The sequence below is a fragment of the Empidonax traillii genome, unplaced genomic scaffold (genome assembly GCF_003031625.1).
Source record: "Empidonax traillii isolate 1590-97213 ecotype Southwest subspecies unplaced genomic scaffold, ASM303162v1 scaffold733:size745334, whole genome shotgun sequence".
Lineage (NCBI taxonomy): Eukaryota > Metazoa > Chordata > Aves > Passeriformes > Tyrannidae > Empidonax > Empidonax traillii.
The window spans coordinates 3,174-19,649 of NW_020955926.1; the positions used below are offsets into that span (position 1 = coordinate 3,174).

At 42.3% G+C, this 16,476-nt stretch overlaps 1 protein-coding gene across 1 annotated transcript in view; it reads left to right on the forward strand.

Moving 5' to 3' along the window:
- LOC114066076 (src substrate protein p85) overlaps nt 1-12,983 on the forward strand; it is a gene marked incomplete at its 5' end in the record, with an annotated part of 16,151 nt that extends 3,168 nt beyond the window's left edge. The window contains 8 exons of the mRNA XM_027900472.1: nt 366-476; nt 2,157-2,212; nt 3,298-3,367; nt 3,879-4,027; nt 8,799-8,888; nt 8,981-9,170; nt 10,064-10,135; nt 11,182-12,983. Coding sequence (XP_027756273.1) covers nt 366-476; nt 2,157-2,212; nt 3,298-3,367; nt 3,879-4,027; nt 8,799-8,888; nt 8,981-9,170; nt 10,064-10,135; nt 11,182-11,318 — 875 coding nt within the window. The remainder of the gene's footprint in view (nt 1-365; nt 477-2,156; nt 2,213-3,297; nt 3,368-3,878; nt 4,028-8,798; nt 8,889-8,980; nt 9,171-10,063; nt 10,136-11,181) is intronic.
- Nucleotides 12,984-16,476: the final 3,493 nt, after the last annotated feature.

Here is a 16,476-nt window from a genome sequence, read left to right on the forward strand (position 1 = left end):
TGGTTTTTTTTTATTTTCTTGTATCTTTTGTTGTTTTGATTTGGTGAACCTAATATCTGTGTGTCTGTGTTCATAACCTTGATCCAATGCAAGTGTGTTATGCAGTATGGATGAAAAATGTTGAGAAATGCTTTTTTTCTGTGACTTCAGAATGGTGCTTACATCTGATAAATCATATTGACCTCTTCCTAATCTCAAGTCAAAACTTTTTTTGGATTTACTTTTACAAAAGTGTCTTGAGATTTTTTTTTCCCCCCTGCCATCCAAAATGACTGAAAATACTGCAAAAATAATTTTGAGTGTCTGTGACTAAACGTCTTTATTTTCCTTCCTCCATTTTAATTTATCACATGTGGCTTTTTCAGACTATAAGAGTGGTTTCGGAGGGAAATTTGGTGTACAGACAGAAAGGCAGGACCCATCTGCTGTGGGGTTTGATTACAAGGAGAAACTAGCCAAGCATGAATCTCAACAAGGCACCGTTTTCACTTGTTACTTTCTTAACAGTGCAGCCACTTCTCACACAGTCTGGAATAGTTGTCTGAGTAGATCTGTGCTAGGAATGTGCAGACACTTTCTTGCGCTTCTATTCCTCTGTGATCCAGCAGACATTCTCCCATTTTACTCTTAAAATGTTATATCAAGTAATCCGGCGTTCAGGAAATATGTCCAGTGTTTAGTTAACAGTTCTACAAAATCATGCATTTGGTGTGATAATAACAACTTTATTGTCAGGATGCTGGTAATGAAGTCATGCTTAGCAGTTTAGAGTCTAAATATTAAGTTTTGCTTGGATAAATTGGTGGGAAAATAGATAAGGACCAGGCATGTAACCATTAACAAGCAATGGGTTATGGCAAGATCATTTAAAAATTATTATGATCTTTAAAACAAGAAGTCGGGAATGTTTGTGGTTCTTGGTGAGCAAATGCTGTTATAATGCTCTCTTTATTCATTGTGAAATAGTTGGGGTACAAACCATGAATTCCTGGTTTTCCGTTATCTTAAAGTGAGGAGTCTGGATCAGGAAAATGTAAGTGTAGTATATTTATACTGGCTGAAAATACATACAAAGCTGAAGAAAATGAGATTGTTCATTCTGATGTGCTACAGTGACACAAATCAGACTTTTAGAGTGTCAGATGAGCCTTAGCAGAGCCTGAATACAAACCCTAAAATAGCTGGCGGGGAGACCCAGGGCTGAGAGAAGAAGTGTAATTGTATTCCAGGGAGATACAGGAAAGCCTGTCCGTCCGCAGAGTCTAAGGGCACGTTCCTAAAGCTCACTGCCCCCAGAAAGGGGTGTTTTTCCAGCCACACGCTCTTGCTGCTGCTGTTGTGCTGCTCTGGTGCTCGTCAGACATTCATCAGAGTGCAACTCACTGGAAAGAGCAGAAAACTACTCGTTATTGGGGTTTTTTTTAATGCCAGTAGTGAGTTAATGTGATTTGGGAGCGTATAGCAGGTGCCAGAGTCAGCCTGAGGTGCAAGGAAGAGTGACCAGCTCGGGGGTGGCTTGGGACAGCACAGCCACACCATTTTTGTGGTGGTGAGGTGTTGCAGGCTCATGCTGTCTGGTGAAATTGCCCCTTTTCCATGTGTAGAGCAGGAGTTATTACCAATTACTGTAATGCTCACCACTTGAGTATCATAACCAAATCCACTGGAATGAGAAATTTGTTCTATTTTCCTGCCATTCATAGAATTTACCAAGTTTTAAGAGCAAAAAATAAACACCTCTGTGGTCACCGAAGACTGGACATTGCTCCTTTGAGCAAAGCAAACTGGCTTAGGCTCTGATCCCTGCAGAGGGCTAAGATTTGGTGCTGTGAAAGCCTGTGTTACAGAAGTGATGCATTAGAAGGACTCATCCCTTACTCCTTGCTTGATGACTTATCAATCCTCAGCTTCATGTTTACTCAGAGAATGCATGTGGGCCCACGGTCTGTCGTCTGCTGGTGTTACCTGGGGGCTCTTGCAGTTCCTGTGTCCTTCCTGCACCCAAACCAAGCTGCATTTCTTTGGCTGCTGTCGCTGTGCCTTCTGCATGCTGTTGAAATGGCTGTATGCATCTGAGGTGGCTGTTTACATTTGGCAGGAAGGTGGGAGGGACAACAGACTCTCTGCTCTCTGACCCTTTTTTATCCTGCTTTTAGATTATTCCAAGGGATTTGGAGGGAAGTATGGTGTGCAAAAAGATCGGATGGATAAGGTGAGTTGCTCAAGACAGCCATGACTTAAATAGACTGTAGATGTACAAAATAGTCTGGTTAGATCTCTGGTGCTCAGCTCTGTATTTCTGGACGCTTCTCCAGTAGTCTTACAGTAGAGTTCTGTGCTTTTCTAAGTCTTCAAAAATCAAGTTTATACACACAGAGCCACTTTATACACACCTATGTGTGTGTGTGCATATGTGTAAATGTATCCGTTAAAGTGGGGGACACTGAAGGAGGGAAATGAAAGAATAGAAAAAATAATACAAAAGAATAAGGAAATCCATAAATTTCACAATTTTAGTCATGTCTTCTAACACCTAGCTAATTGATTATCAGGGACCTTCTGCTTAGGAGAATTTGTTTTAGTGTTTTAGATCAGTGATTTGTTTTTAGATCAGTGATTAGATTTGTTTTAGAACAGTGAAAGATAGGGCAGTTGATACCCCCCTATCTACCTGTCTACTTTCTAATTTAAGAAAATAGAAGATGAAGAAGTCCTCACTGAGATTTATCTGCTAAATAAATTTACCCTCAGCCTTGTGTAGGACATTTGAAAGTGAGAAAGTAGCAAAGTTTGAAAGTCTGTGGTATTTCTTTAACTTGTGGCTACGGAACTTGAGACCATTCATTTAAAAATCCTCGTATTTTGAATATTTTTCCTAAAATACTTGCTCAGTTTTAACAATATCTGCCTCTTTAAGGGAACTGGAGGCTTTTACCGCGATAGAAATCCTGCACAATGTGGATTAGAACAGCAACAGCTACACAATATATATTTAGGACATTACCTCATTTATAGTTCTGATGAGTCATTTATTCATAAACTATGTGGGGTTTCTTTTAATTAATAGGGTTTTGATGTGTTTGAACCTGCCCCTGAAGATTAATTCTTTGGCAGTTTGACTTACAGAAAGGATTATTCCCTTTGTGAAGCTTTGATTCTTCCTGATTTTGTTTGATGTTCTGGAAAAAAGCCTTAGGGACAGTATCACAATAAAATGTCATGGATTGAGGCTGCCTGAATGTCTTCATGAGTGTTGTGGGGGTTTTAAAATGTATTCTTTTTTCTCCTCACTGTTAGAATGCAGCAACTTTTGAAGATATTGAGAAACCAGCATCAACTTACCAGAAGACCAAGCCAATAGAAGCTGGTAAGGCATTGGCCCCAAATCCTTTCTTTGGAGCTGGTAATGTCTAAAAGCCAGGATATTACTGTTGATGGAGCAATGCTGAGTAAAGCTGCTGTATGTGCAGGTCTCTGAAAACCTCAGCCACTCTCCCTCTTCCCTTTAGAGGTTGTTTTGGTTTGTTGGGGTTTGTTTTCTCTTTTTGTTTTAATCCCCTTGGGGTCATCAGGATTGAGGAAGGGAGACTAAAAAGCATCAGAGTGGAGAATAGATTGAATACAGGAGTGGTGGAGGCTGTACCATGGAGGACAGGAGGGATAAATCTTAGAGGTTTTTCTCTAGGAGAAATGTGCACAGGAGGTTTGGGCTTGGAAGGGAAGAGGGAGAAAGAGGGATAGAACGACTTATTTTTAATGGACTGTGAGCTCAGGGGGCAAAAAAAAAGCATAAATTTGTACCAAAAACTCATTTCAGGCCACCTTTATACAGCTCCTGAAACAGCATTACTCGACTTGAATTCTTTTCCATGTTGCAGTTGCTAATAAAACAAGCAGCATCCGAGCTAACTTTGAAAACCTGGCCAAGGAAAAGGAGCAGGAAGACCGAAGGAAAGCGGAAGCTGAGAGAGCACAAAGAATGGCCAGGGAGAAACAGGAACAGGAGGAGGCTCGAAGGAAACTGGAGGTCAGTTAGATTCAAATCCCACTTGAGCAGCATGTCCAGTGTGTTTCAGTGCAGTGCTGGGAGAAAAGGGAGTCTTTAAGAAAGGATACTTGCCTTTTTTTCAGCTGGGCTTTAAAGCCACTTGTGTGTCTGTGTTTGTGCCTGTGCTTTCCCTGTGTGTGACTGCAGCCATCCCATAGTGTGCACCATGTGTGTACCAGCCAGCACACAGGAGGAGAGGGGAACCCTTCACAGTATAGAATTTCTTTAATTAGCTTGTCTCAAAATATACTAATTTTGACCACTAACCTTGCAGCCTGCCCTTTTCCTCCTGTACCTCTGCCTTTTGGTAGTACCAGATTCCCTTTGGCACGTTGGAGCTCGTAAAGGCAGAGCTCTGTGGTCCTCAGAAGGCCCGGCTTGTTCACAAAGTTTAACACCATGGTGGTTATTGGTGAAGCTGGTTTTTTGGAATCAGTGTTGTGGAAGATGGAGGTAGTACCACTTACTGGTATAAGCACACAGCCAGGAGATTAGGGGAAGATAATCCTGCAAATGTTAATTTATTCTTAGTTTGGGAATTAAAAAAAATGGACTTAGCTTTGGCGTGGTTTAAAGCTTTGTGATTTTTTTGTGTTATTCATAAGCAAGATAATCCCAGGAAGCATATGGGCACAAATTACATCTTATCAGCTTTATAGAGTTTGCATATTTACTGAAACTCTGCTGCTGAGGTGGAAGGACTAGCGAGTGCATTAGTGGTGACTTGTCCTTTGTGCCTTGTTCATTTGCCTTGTTACACAGTGAACTGGGGTGACTTGTCACCAGTGACCCAGGCCAGTAAGGCCAGTCTGCAGCTGGGTGACCTTCTATGCCAGCTGCTGCAGGTTCAGAGCCTCTGTGGCAGTTTCCCTTGTGGTCCCATGCTGGTATTTTGGTTTGATGACCTCATTCTTATAATCTATAATAACTCTGATATTACGGCAGGAAGAGGGAAGCAGTTGGTGCTCCTTTATTTCGTGTTTTACAGATATCAGTTTATACTAGAGGAGACTAAGCAGAGGACACACAGAGATAATTTTTAAATTCTGAATAAATACTCTTTGGCCATGCAGGTGCACAGAGACTTCAAAGCCACCCTGTGTGTAACACTGATGCCTAAACACGCTCCAGTCAGTGCTAATAGAGTCCCAAGCGGGCACAACCAGTAGGGAGATTGAGCAGGTCCTGATGAAAAGTACAGGAGATGCCTAGGAGAAATGACTTTCCTCACCATCTTCATCATTGCCTCTTTATGTGCTGAAGAGACCTAGAGGAGGAGAATGCTTGCTGGGAACCTCCTCACTGCTCTTCCTGCCTAGCTGTGAGAGGAGTTTTCCTCCTTCCTTCTGTTTTCTCCTCTTTTTTTTCTATTAGCCCACTAATAAATCTTCTTGTCTCAACATCCTTTGTGAGACATCTGGAACCTAGGAAAGACAGATGGTTTCTCAGATCTCTTTGGTCCTCTGTCTAAGAACAAATAGGGCAGAACCAGTGGCTGGTTTCTCAGGTGTGGTGGACACTTCCCCTTGTCTGGAGGCTGCCACAGCATGTCAGGGTGTGGTGTTCATCCCATTCCATCAGTATGGTCTGATTCATCACAGATTTAGGTTACTTGATGTAACCTAATGTGTTTTGAGAGTATGAAAAGTGCGTGGTAGGCTTATGGTAACCCAGCTCTGATCCTCCTAAACTAAGAGAAATACACTGCAGTGAAACCCCCTGTTACTCAGATTAACTCAGCCTGCCCAGGCCAATGTGGCAGCTCAGGCAGCACTCTCAAGACACCCTTTTCCTTATAGCCACACCAAAGTGGAAAATTAACCCTAACAAATAAACCATAATTTGTGTTAACTAGACCCAAAGCAGTTCCCCTGCCTGGTTCAATGCTTTGGCTCCTCAGCTCTGCACTTCAGGCCAGTGCTGTGTCATATAGCTCTGTAGTTTTGCTGTCCTGAAGCTCATGTATCTTGTGTCTACTTTGACTTCTGAAAACCTCTGGGTTCCTTTTGAGCTGTGTTGAAAGCTTGGGAAATTCTGCTTTTATAGGATAAATCAGCTCTGTACATCGAAAGTGATCTGCTTTTTTTCCCAAGATGTGCACTGTGAGCATATATTCACTGTATACAAGTATCACAAGTTGAATGGGAGTTCAGCTGTGTGTATCAGAGATCTCTTCTATGCTGCCTTTCATCCATGTGCACTTTTAATACCTTTCCCCAAGCACTATTTGGGTTTCTTTACTGTGCTGGAGAAAACTGGGAGAGGAGGAGGTCACAGAATTGTGGAAGGAACCTTAGAGATCATCCAGTTCCAACCCCCTCTCTGGGCAGGGAAACATTCCACAGGTTGCTCGGGGCCCCATCCAACCTGACCTTGAACATTTCCAGGGATGTGGAGTCCACAGCTCGCTAGAGATGCTGAATGTCTCTCCATTAGACTATTCCTGTCACAACCCAACTGGAGCCATATTTTTAACCAGTGAGGAGATCATACAAAGTACTCAGGCTTTCTGCTTAGCTTTCCCTTCCATTGCATGGGCTTGTAGTCTGGGCTGAGTGGGGTAAGAGGTTCATCTGCTCCATTGACTTTCTTGCCTTTCGTTTACTTGTGATCAGATGTTCACAAGTAAGATCTGTGAATGCACAGTGGTGAATTTAGGCTTTTGTTACCTATTTCTCATTGAGGTTTCCTCCTGCTGAGGAAACAGTTCTCCTGAAGGATTTAAATGCAGTTCCGCAGGTTCTCGTGAGTCACTGAGGTGCTATGTCTTTTTTTTCTTCTCCTTGCTATCTCAGAAATTACATTATTTCTTTACTGGTATTTTTGCTGTAAGTGTGGGTTAAACTCAAGCCATTATGCTTGATTTTTCTTATGCTTCATCAAAGATTCTGTTGCCTGGACACATTTGAAGTTTTTTCCCCCAAAGCTGGTATTTAAATTTCACTGTAACCAGATGATTAATGTTCTTAGAGACTGAACGTCTCCATGGTTAATTGTGGGATTCTGCAGACAGTGGGAGAGGGGGGATGAGGTTGAGGGGAGCTGAAATGGCACTGCTGGCACTGCCCCTTTCTCCCAAGCTGAGCATGGAGAGGGCAGGAATGTGACCCACACCATCCAGAGATACTGCAAAGGGTGGGGATGGACTTCGACTTGGGTAAAGTGAACTTCACACGAAAGGGAGAAAGTCTCACTTTTTAGAAAGTACGTGGGCACATGTACTCCCACCATGGGAACACACATGTGGGCTGTGTTCCTTCAGGAGCCCTATTTACTGGGAATCCTGGTTTGCTTTTCACATATGTCACGTAGTCAAATGGTGCTCAGGGAGCTCTTCTTTGATGGCTGCTTTGAGTCAATGGTGCCTCATGATTTCATTATCTTCTGCTGCCTTGGAGATGATGAGACATTTCACTGTGGAGCAAAACCCAGCCTGAGAGGGGGCCGTGCAATCTAAATATTTTATGGCAGTTACGGTGTGTCTGTCCTCAACTCCAGTCTGGATTGTAGAGACCCATTTCCTAGGACAAGTTAGTCAAACTGTTGCCATATGTGACATCGTCCTTGGATTGATGGTGTATGATTTGTCCCCAAACTTAGTTTTGACTTCTAATAATCACATTGGTGGTGCCTTTTTAATCTGTAGCACAGGAGTTGGAAGTGGAGGAGAGGGTTTGCATGAGGACAGACTTTTTCCAGAAAGGACAGCACTAAGCTTTGAATTGTCTTCAAAGCTGGCTCTGCTCTGAAGTCACACTTTGCTTTCTTTGTTAGGTGTATTTTTTTCTGAGCTGTGGCAAACAAAGGAAAGGAAGAATTTTTTGTGACAGAATCCTGTCTCTGGACTATGATTTCTCCTGAGAATCCTTTGGGGATTTACAGCTTGATGGACCTGAACTACTGGAGTGCACAGATTCCCATAGCACATATTCTCTCTTCTTTTTTTACAATAAAGACAGCTTGACCCTAGATTCACCATTTCCCTTATGGTAAAGTGAAGCAAAATGAAATAGCTACCTGACAGCCTTCTTTAAAGTCATGCCAGCAATGTCCTGGCTCCCTAATGAGAGGCTTTCTAGAGCTTATGGATTTGCCCTCTGGATTCACAGGTGGGATGGCACAGCATGAAGTGCTTGAGTGCCAGATTTCTTTGTGTCACAGAATACAATAGCAATGCTGCTTTTATTTCTGTCACATCTAACTCTTCTAAATGTTTGAATCCCTCACTGTCAGTATGTAGGACCTACTTTTGTGTGTGCTCTTCAGGCAGGATGTTGTGCAGACCTGCAAGAGCTTGCAGGATCATTTCTCACCACAGATAACAAATCAGTCGCACAATTAGGACGTGTGGGCTTGAGGTTCTTTAAATTTAGGCTAAAATGGGATGTGAGGCCCAGCCAGCTGGTGAACAGAGTGAATATAATGAGCACCAAAACCCTGCAGCATCTAGGGAAACGTGCCAGAGAACACTGGTTTTTAAACACGTGCATGCATATGTACTGTGGGGTGTTTGTTTCTTCACTTCTTTCTCTTCTGCTTTGCTGCATTTCTTAGCCTCTGTTGTCCAGCCAATCTCAACCTTCAGGAGGTCTAATGATCCAGCCAGTCCAGTTCTCTGCCCAGTTCTCTGCTCCCAGCAGTTTATTGCAGGATGTGCTGCCTCTCTTTCTTAGCGGAGGGTTGTTTCTGGTTCAGTGTCATCACACCAGTGATTAAACTGCACTGAAGTTTTTCTTTCTCCTCAATTCAGGAACAAGCTAAAGCCAAGAAACAGACTCCACCACCCTCTCCTGTCACACAGCCAGCTGAGCAGAAGGCATCCTCCAGCCCAGTCTACGAGGTATGTTGGAATCACTTCCAGGATATGGTTTTTGATCCCAAGTGTAGGAATTTTTAACAAAACCCTGATGAACCTCACCTGTCTCTCTGCAGGATGCAGTTTCCTACGAGGCAGGGTCTGCCTACAAGAATTCCTGCTCCTCCTATCCAGCTGCACATGAGGCAGAGTCTGGCTACAAAGCTGCAGAGTCAAACTACCAAGAAGCAGTGAGCCAGAGAGAGACAGAATATGAACCAGAGACTGTCTATGAAGTGGCAGGAGCAGGAGACCATTACCAAGCAGGTAGAGTGTTTGTTTCTGATATGAAAGCCTTTAAGATGAATTTTACCTCCTTGTGCAATAACTTAATGAGTAGTTGTGCTGATAGCACACTACCCTAAGTTTTTAAAAGGCTTGTTCTGATAAGACTTTTTAGATTCTCCACAAACAAACTTTAATTAGAAAATTAAGATGTGGCCAGAGCGAGGTTGAATTTACTTAATTTTAGTGAGATGATGTTGGAGTAGTGACAGTCCTCTTTAGGGTCTCAGTTCAAAAAGAAGTTTAGGGGTAACCATTTCCACCCTGTGGAATGTAGCTTAACATGAGAAGAAAGCACAGAGATGGAGATGAAATGTGTGCTGAGCCAGCAGAAAATTCTGTCAATACTTCTTGGAGTTAGAAATTGATGTGGTGTGTTCTGTGCCTATGAGGGGATGGAGTAGGGATGTAGAAAACTACTGAAACTGCAAGAAAAAGGTTCTTCTGAATTCCTATTTTTTGTCACCTTTTCTGCTTACTAAATGAGGTGTGAATGAACCTGCTCTTGTACAAGAACCTGGGAATTTTAGACAGACCCTTTTCTCCTCCCCCCAACTTCTATTAAACTCGTATTGAATATTCTCTTACACAGTTATCTTGGGCTCAGTTTTGTTTTGTCACATTTTACAGAAGCATTATAAGAATTATCTTTTTTATCTTCTACTGTCTAAAGTGCCTGTTTTTGAATGCTTCCTTCCCGGCTTTAATTGTGTGTGATTTAGGGGAAAAGTCCATTTCAGAAACAATGCCAGCACTGCTAAAACCTGGCATTCCCTTCTTCCTATGTGGGCTAGCAATGGAATTAAAGGAGGAGCACCACAGAAAAGAGTTCAGGGTGATGGGTAGTGTGCTTCATTTTTGTCCTCTCTCTTTAGAAGAAAATGCTTATGATGAATATGAAAATGAACTTGGAATTACAGCCATAGCCCTTTATGATTATCAAGCTGGTAAGCAAAGCTCTTCTTTTTAACCTTTGTCTTTGAAATCTCTGTTCTGCACAGGTAAGTCTGGATTTTTCCTTTGCCTTTTTATCTATTGGTCTCCTGTAGTGCTACGTGAAATGAATATGTGAAGAATTAGGAAACCAGTGATTTAATAGTAGGATTGAAACACTTTTGAAAACTACTCACTTGTGTTTCTGGAAATGGTGGGACTTTTGAAAATCTTTTTTAACCAAGTGTTAACGCTCTTCATAGAATTTAGAAGAGTTTGGGTTGGAAGGTGACCTTAAAGATTATCTTGTTCCACCCCCCTGCCATGGGCAGAGGCACCATCCACTAGACTGGTGCCTCCACCAAGCCCCATCCAGCCTGGCCTTGGACACTCCCAGGGATCCAGGGGCAGCCACAGCTTCTCTGGGCAACCTGTGCCAGGGCCTCAACACCCTCCCAGGGAAGCTTTTTTCCTAATATCCAATCTAAACCTACTCTCTGCCAGTTTGAACCCATTCCCTCTTGTCCTGTCACTACTGTAAATAGTCTTGCCCCATCTTTCCTCTAAGGTACTGGGAAAGGCCAAAATTAAGTCACCCCAAAGCCTTTTGTCTTCCAGGCTGAACAATCCCAATTATCCCAGCCTTTGGTCACAACAGGGGTGCTTCCTCCCTCTGATCATCTCGGTGCCTCCTCTGAACTCGCTGCAGCAGGTCCATGTGCTTGCTGTGCCCCAGTAGCACTGCAGGTGGGGTCTCACCAGAGCAGAGGGGCAGAATCCCCTCCCTCCCCTGCTGCCCATCCTGTGGGATGAACCCAAGAGACATTTGGCTTTTAGGGCTGTGAGTGCACATGGCTGGGTCACACCTCGCCTGCCGTCACCCCCGAGTCCTTCTCGGCAGGGTTCTCCTTAAACCCTCAGTGCAGGGAGCTTCTTGAAACCTCAGCTGGTTGGCGCTGTCGTGGTTTGTTTTGGAATCTCTGGTTGATCCTGTGGTAGTTTTCTTGGAGTCTCTGGCTGCTCCTGTGTGAACACTGAGCCTCCTGAACTCTCTCTGCAGCGGGGGACGACGAGATCTCCTTTGACCCGGATGACATCATCACCAACATTGAGATGATTGACGACGGCTGGTGGAGGGGGGTCTGCAAAGGCCGATACGGGCTCTTCCCTGCCAATTATGTGGAGCTCAGACAGTGAGGAATATTGTCCACTGGTTATGCCTTAATTCCCCAGTTCCATGACTTAATACACTACAGATCATAATGCTTTTTCTGAGGATGGAGGGGGTATATACACATATTGCTTTTATATTTAATACTTTGCTGATGCTTTTTGAGATGTTTATGCTACAGAAAATCGCTAATATATTGTAACAACTACATTTTGTCACTAAGGCTCTTCAGGTTATTTTCATGCATTTGGGAACGTTCCTTCTTTGCCAAATTAGCAATTGTCATAAAAAAGCCTTTTGGAGGACAGTTAGTTTAGCTGTCTGTTGTGATATTGCATGTTTTACTCTTAAGTGAGCAGATTTACTTCAGTGTTTAAGTCTAGTTAGTCTTCCACTAAGTGTTTTCAGCTAAGAAAATCATGGCTATGCAGGTTGTTTGCATTTCCACTAAGAGGGAGTGGGGAGGACTGGGGAGGTGCATAATTTTTTTTATTTTCTTTTCCAGATAGTGCTGAAAAAAACCAAGAGAATGTTTGAAAGCTACAGCTAATGGCAGTTAATCCAATACTGTCCAGTATTTATGGAATATTAATGTTATGAAGGAAACAGTCTGGTACTTTTTCCTTCTCTGTTAAAGTGAAGTTCCTTGGCTCTTGCATTGATTTTTTTTTCTCTTTTTTTAATTATTTTTCTTGATCCTGCTCCTCCTGCTCATGTTATCCCAGAGGAGGGCTGCAAACTGTAGTGCTGATTGTCCCAAATTTCTTTACTTTTTGTTTTTGCTTCACCCTTCTCTTTCCCAGGAAAACTTGGAAAAGTTACTCCACGAGTTTTAACTCACTGGGCGAGGTTCCCGCTTGTTCAAAAGGAAACTGGTACCCATATCTGTGACTGCCTGTGGGAATATTCCCACTGCTTTCAGTGGGAGAGAAAGAGGCAGGATGGGATTGCAGTTGTGCTGTGTGTGCAGTGCATCCATGGCCATACCAGGAATGGCCTGCTCTGCAGCAGGGACATTTTATGGGACCACATTGTAGTCAGGGAATGTTAAAATGAATAATTAGATTCAAACCCCATATAAACAGTCTCTCTTTTGAAACCATACAGGAGACAACTATACTTTTTGTATGTTCAACAGAAACTGCCAGTAACGTTCTACTAAACAACAAAATTAAACCAGGTTGTTTGTTTGTTTTTTTGCCAAACCTGAAAATCTTGTCGTTCTAGAAAGCTGACCACTGCAGATTTAGGGTCCCTACCAAAGATAGCAAGTTGCATCTAATAGTGCACATGTTCAATGTATGTACTGTCTCCACCTTCTGATCAAAAGGAAAATGGCAAAACTGGTGTAGCAGTTAAGAAAGAATGCGAAGAGATTTTATAAACTGTAAATTTGGACCAATGAAATATAGAAGACCTATATAAAAATGGTAAAATGTGTAATGTATCAAGGAAGAAGGCATCATGTTGAACCAATTCTTGGATGGTTGGGACAATCCTTAATGAATGTCATATCTGTCTCATGATTATTATATTTTTTTTCTCCTTTCCATGGTGTCATTTTCTGTGTTGTATTTGCATTTACTAGGGTTGGGTTTTATATGCAGTTTATTTTATCCAATTTTGCATAGAACACCTCATAGGGATATGATTTTTGTAAATTAAATATTCAATAAACTTTTTGAACCATTTGCATGGAATATTCTGTGTGTTTTTAAATTACTTTGATAGTTCACCTTGTCTCAAGCTTATCTGGGACTGATTTTGCTACAAGGAATTGTATTTCCTGCTGAGAGCTGTGGTGAAGGTGCTTATCTCCTTCTAGGTTGCTGCTGCCTTCCTCAAAAACCCAATTGCTTTGTCTTTTAATCCTTCTCCCACGTGGAAATATTTAGATCAAAATTAGACTTCGGGTGAACTTAAAGAAGAGATGCTCTTTAAAATCTTTTCTTAAATATCTTAGCATCAAGCTCAGTTTTGTATTGTGTGCCTGTTCCTTCTGCTAGAAATCCCAGTGAGTTGTGGTTTTGGTGGGAAGAGTTGCTCCTGGCTTTTGGGAATACTGGTGGCAACAGGACACTGAGTGCTACTGAAAACACAGCCTTCACTTACAGTCAAATAAACTTTTACATCACTTTAAAGCTGTTTTGTTCTTGTTCATGACAGGGCTTTGCTTCTGTAAGCCTTGGCATCAGAAAGATGTCCTGCCATGCTGTCCAGATTTTACAGTTTCTCATCCTCAGCTTCTCTGAGAATCGGGTACCCCTAGGAAAGAAAATCCAAACAGCCTTTTCCTAATCATTCATTAGTGTTACTAATTAACAGGAAACCCAAAGCTTCAGCCCTCACTGCCACAAGTCCCAAAATACAGAGGGAGAGCAGATAACCTGAAAACATACAATTGCCTCACCTAATGGAGAAAACTTCATCTCTAAACCAGTAATCTCACTATCAGCATGGCAAGATGTTCTATCTCGATTGAGATAATATCTTGTCAAGCATATTTAGGTATCAGCATTATGATTGTGCTATTGCCACTAGGAGATTAGGAGCCAAGTCTTGAACTTTTAGGATCGCTCAAATTTATCAGTAGTAGTTGCCCAAGTTATCCAAAACACTTGCTGCTGGAAAAAAAGCCACCCCAAACTATCAGCGTTTCCCATCAGCAGGGCTTGCTCAGTCCTCCTTGTGGGTAACTGATGCAAGCAATAGGCAAGGCCATTAATTTCTGTTAATGGATGTCTTAACTGATCCCTTGTCTGACTTTGGGTGAGCCATTTACTTTCCTGGCACCTTGAATTTATCATATTACTGCTTAATGCAGTCCTGTTGTTGCTTGGGTTCAGCTGACAGGAGGCAGCAGCAAGACCGATTTTATTCACTGCCTAATCAATTGATTTTACACTTCTGAGCATCATTCTTCTAAATTAAAATGAAGCACATAGTAGGAACAATCAATGAAGTATTTTTTATACATATTTTATAGCATTTCATTTGCCTATTTCTATAATAATTGCTAGCAACAATAAACAGAGAAAGACATAATTTGAAAAGCTCTTACATGGGAGGTGGAGAAATTCTCACTTATGAGATACCCTTGACTGTTCCACAATGCTGGTAGCTGTCAATTTTTAATTTAACCAGATTTTCCACAGCAGGAACAACCAGATTTTTTACTTTTAACTAATGAATAGGAGCAGAGGCAGGACAAATTACCAGGAAATACCCTCTGAAGAGGTGGTTTGGCTTAGATAAAAATGCACACCAGCAAATTTTTACCTTGCATATGCTCTGTGCATCCTCTATATTTTTTTCCCTGTGCCAATCGACCTTCCAGCTTCAATCATCTCAGCATCTTCTAGTTTTTAGGTGCCTTTTCTATCAAGTAGAATAAATGCTAGTTAGCAAGGATATTTATCTGAAGCCCTTACTTTTAGATGAGAGCTTTTGCAAATGCAGACTTAGAGCCACCTATGATTTTTTTGAGACCCTTCAGCCTATAACAGAGACTTTCAAAGTGCAACCCAGGGTTGTTTAATACTCCACCACCAAGTCAATTCCTGGTGGTATGAGGTTCAAGAACTGCTGTTTCATGTAGTCAATATTCACCCTGCTGCAGGCTCTCTGTGTTAGAGATTCTGGCTGCAGTAATACAGACATGTCCATATCCAAGTATCAACAGGATGCCAAGAATGTGGTGCTTAATTTATACTAAATTTGAAAGAAGCTCCTTCAAATTCCCCTCACGTTGAGCCCATTGCTTCTCTCTTGATTTACAGAAGCTGCTGTAAAGTAACTTGGCAAAGGAGGAATTGATATATTAGTCCATGGAAAGAGGGAAGAAGCAAAAATCGATCTCAGCCATGCAATGCTAAGTGTCCAGAGCACTGCCTTGGATGGCTTCCAGAAAGGGAATTTGAATTGATCAAAATAGCTTTACTTGACACATTTGTCCTAGGAGCTGGCACATAAAAAGGGGCAATACATCTTCAGCTGTCTGGGGAGTGCCTTGCATGCAGCAGGGGAACCCTAAAAAGAGGTGCCTGGTGGTCTAATACAGCTTGCCACAAAACCAGGGTTTGATGGCCTTGTGGAGTCACACAAAATTGATTAAACAATTACTTATAAGTAGCCAAAAAAAAAAAAAAAATTGGCTGTTTCAGCTATTTCCATTATCCAAGGCCACTGAAAATGGGGCTCTGCCTGCGGGGAATGGAATTTCAAATACCCTCTTGTATTTGAAACACCTAAAGAGATGGTGGCGCTTCAGAATTAAAAATACCTTCTTGTTAGCCTTCAGAGCAGGCATGGGGCTCCAAAAATCACCCAGCTCTGTGGTCAGATGCCTCCACCTCTCCTCTTTCTGCAGAGAAAGGAGGCTGACCAAGTCACAGTCAGAGAGCTGAAGGGTGGGTTTTGGTGTCCTTGTCCTCCCAGCTGTAATTGCTGCTCAGCTCGAAGCCCAGGGGATGCCTGCAGCTATTCTGGCTGGCATAAACTTCTAGCAGAACTCCCCCATGAAACAATGTGATGGTCCTCAGAGAGCTGGGCTTACGTGACTTCCCAGGTCAGCATTTTCAGTTTCAAATTCCAGATTTTGGTTTCTAGAAGTTTCAGGCAGTGCAGCAAAAGTGCAAAACAGTCAGAGATGCTGAAAATTAACAGCTAAAGAAGATTCCATAATTCTCTAGACAGCAAACTCCACTGCAAGAGCAGGAGTCCTAAATGAAGAATAAACATCAGGCTAACGGCAAGTCAGGAGCTGGGGCACTACTGAGAATTGGATTTTCTTTTAAAAGATTTGTAAGGCCTACAAAAGCTTTGGAGAAACTGGGCAATTTACTTTCTTGCCTACACAGTGCAGTAATTATTACTACTAGTAATTATTGGCCTTTTCTTTGAAAGCAAAGCATGTGACAAACTAAACTTCAGGTGGGTCAGCAAAAGTACAAAGACACTCTTAAAATAGTCCCGGGCTTTTTGTTGCATCTTGGACAGGAATCAGCATTTGCTCAGACTTTGGAAGAGAGGGAGCTGTTCTCTGCCAGATCCAGAGCGGAGCCAGAGCCCTGGTGCAGCTCTTTTTTTCATGGGAAGGTTCATCCTCTCAACCACCACTAACAGAGCTCTTGTATTTCATGGTTGAACCACAAAGAGCCAAGTCACCCTAAATAAAACAAAGTG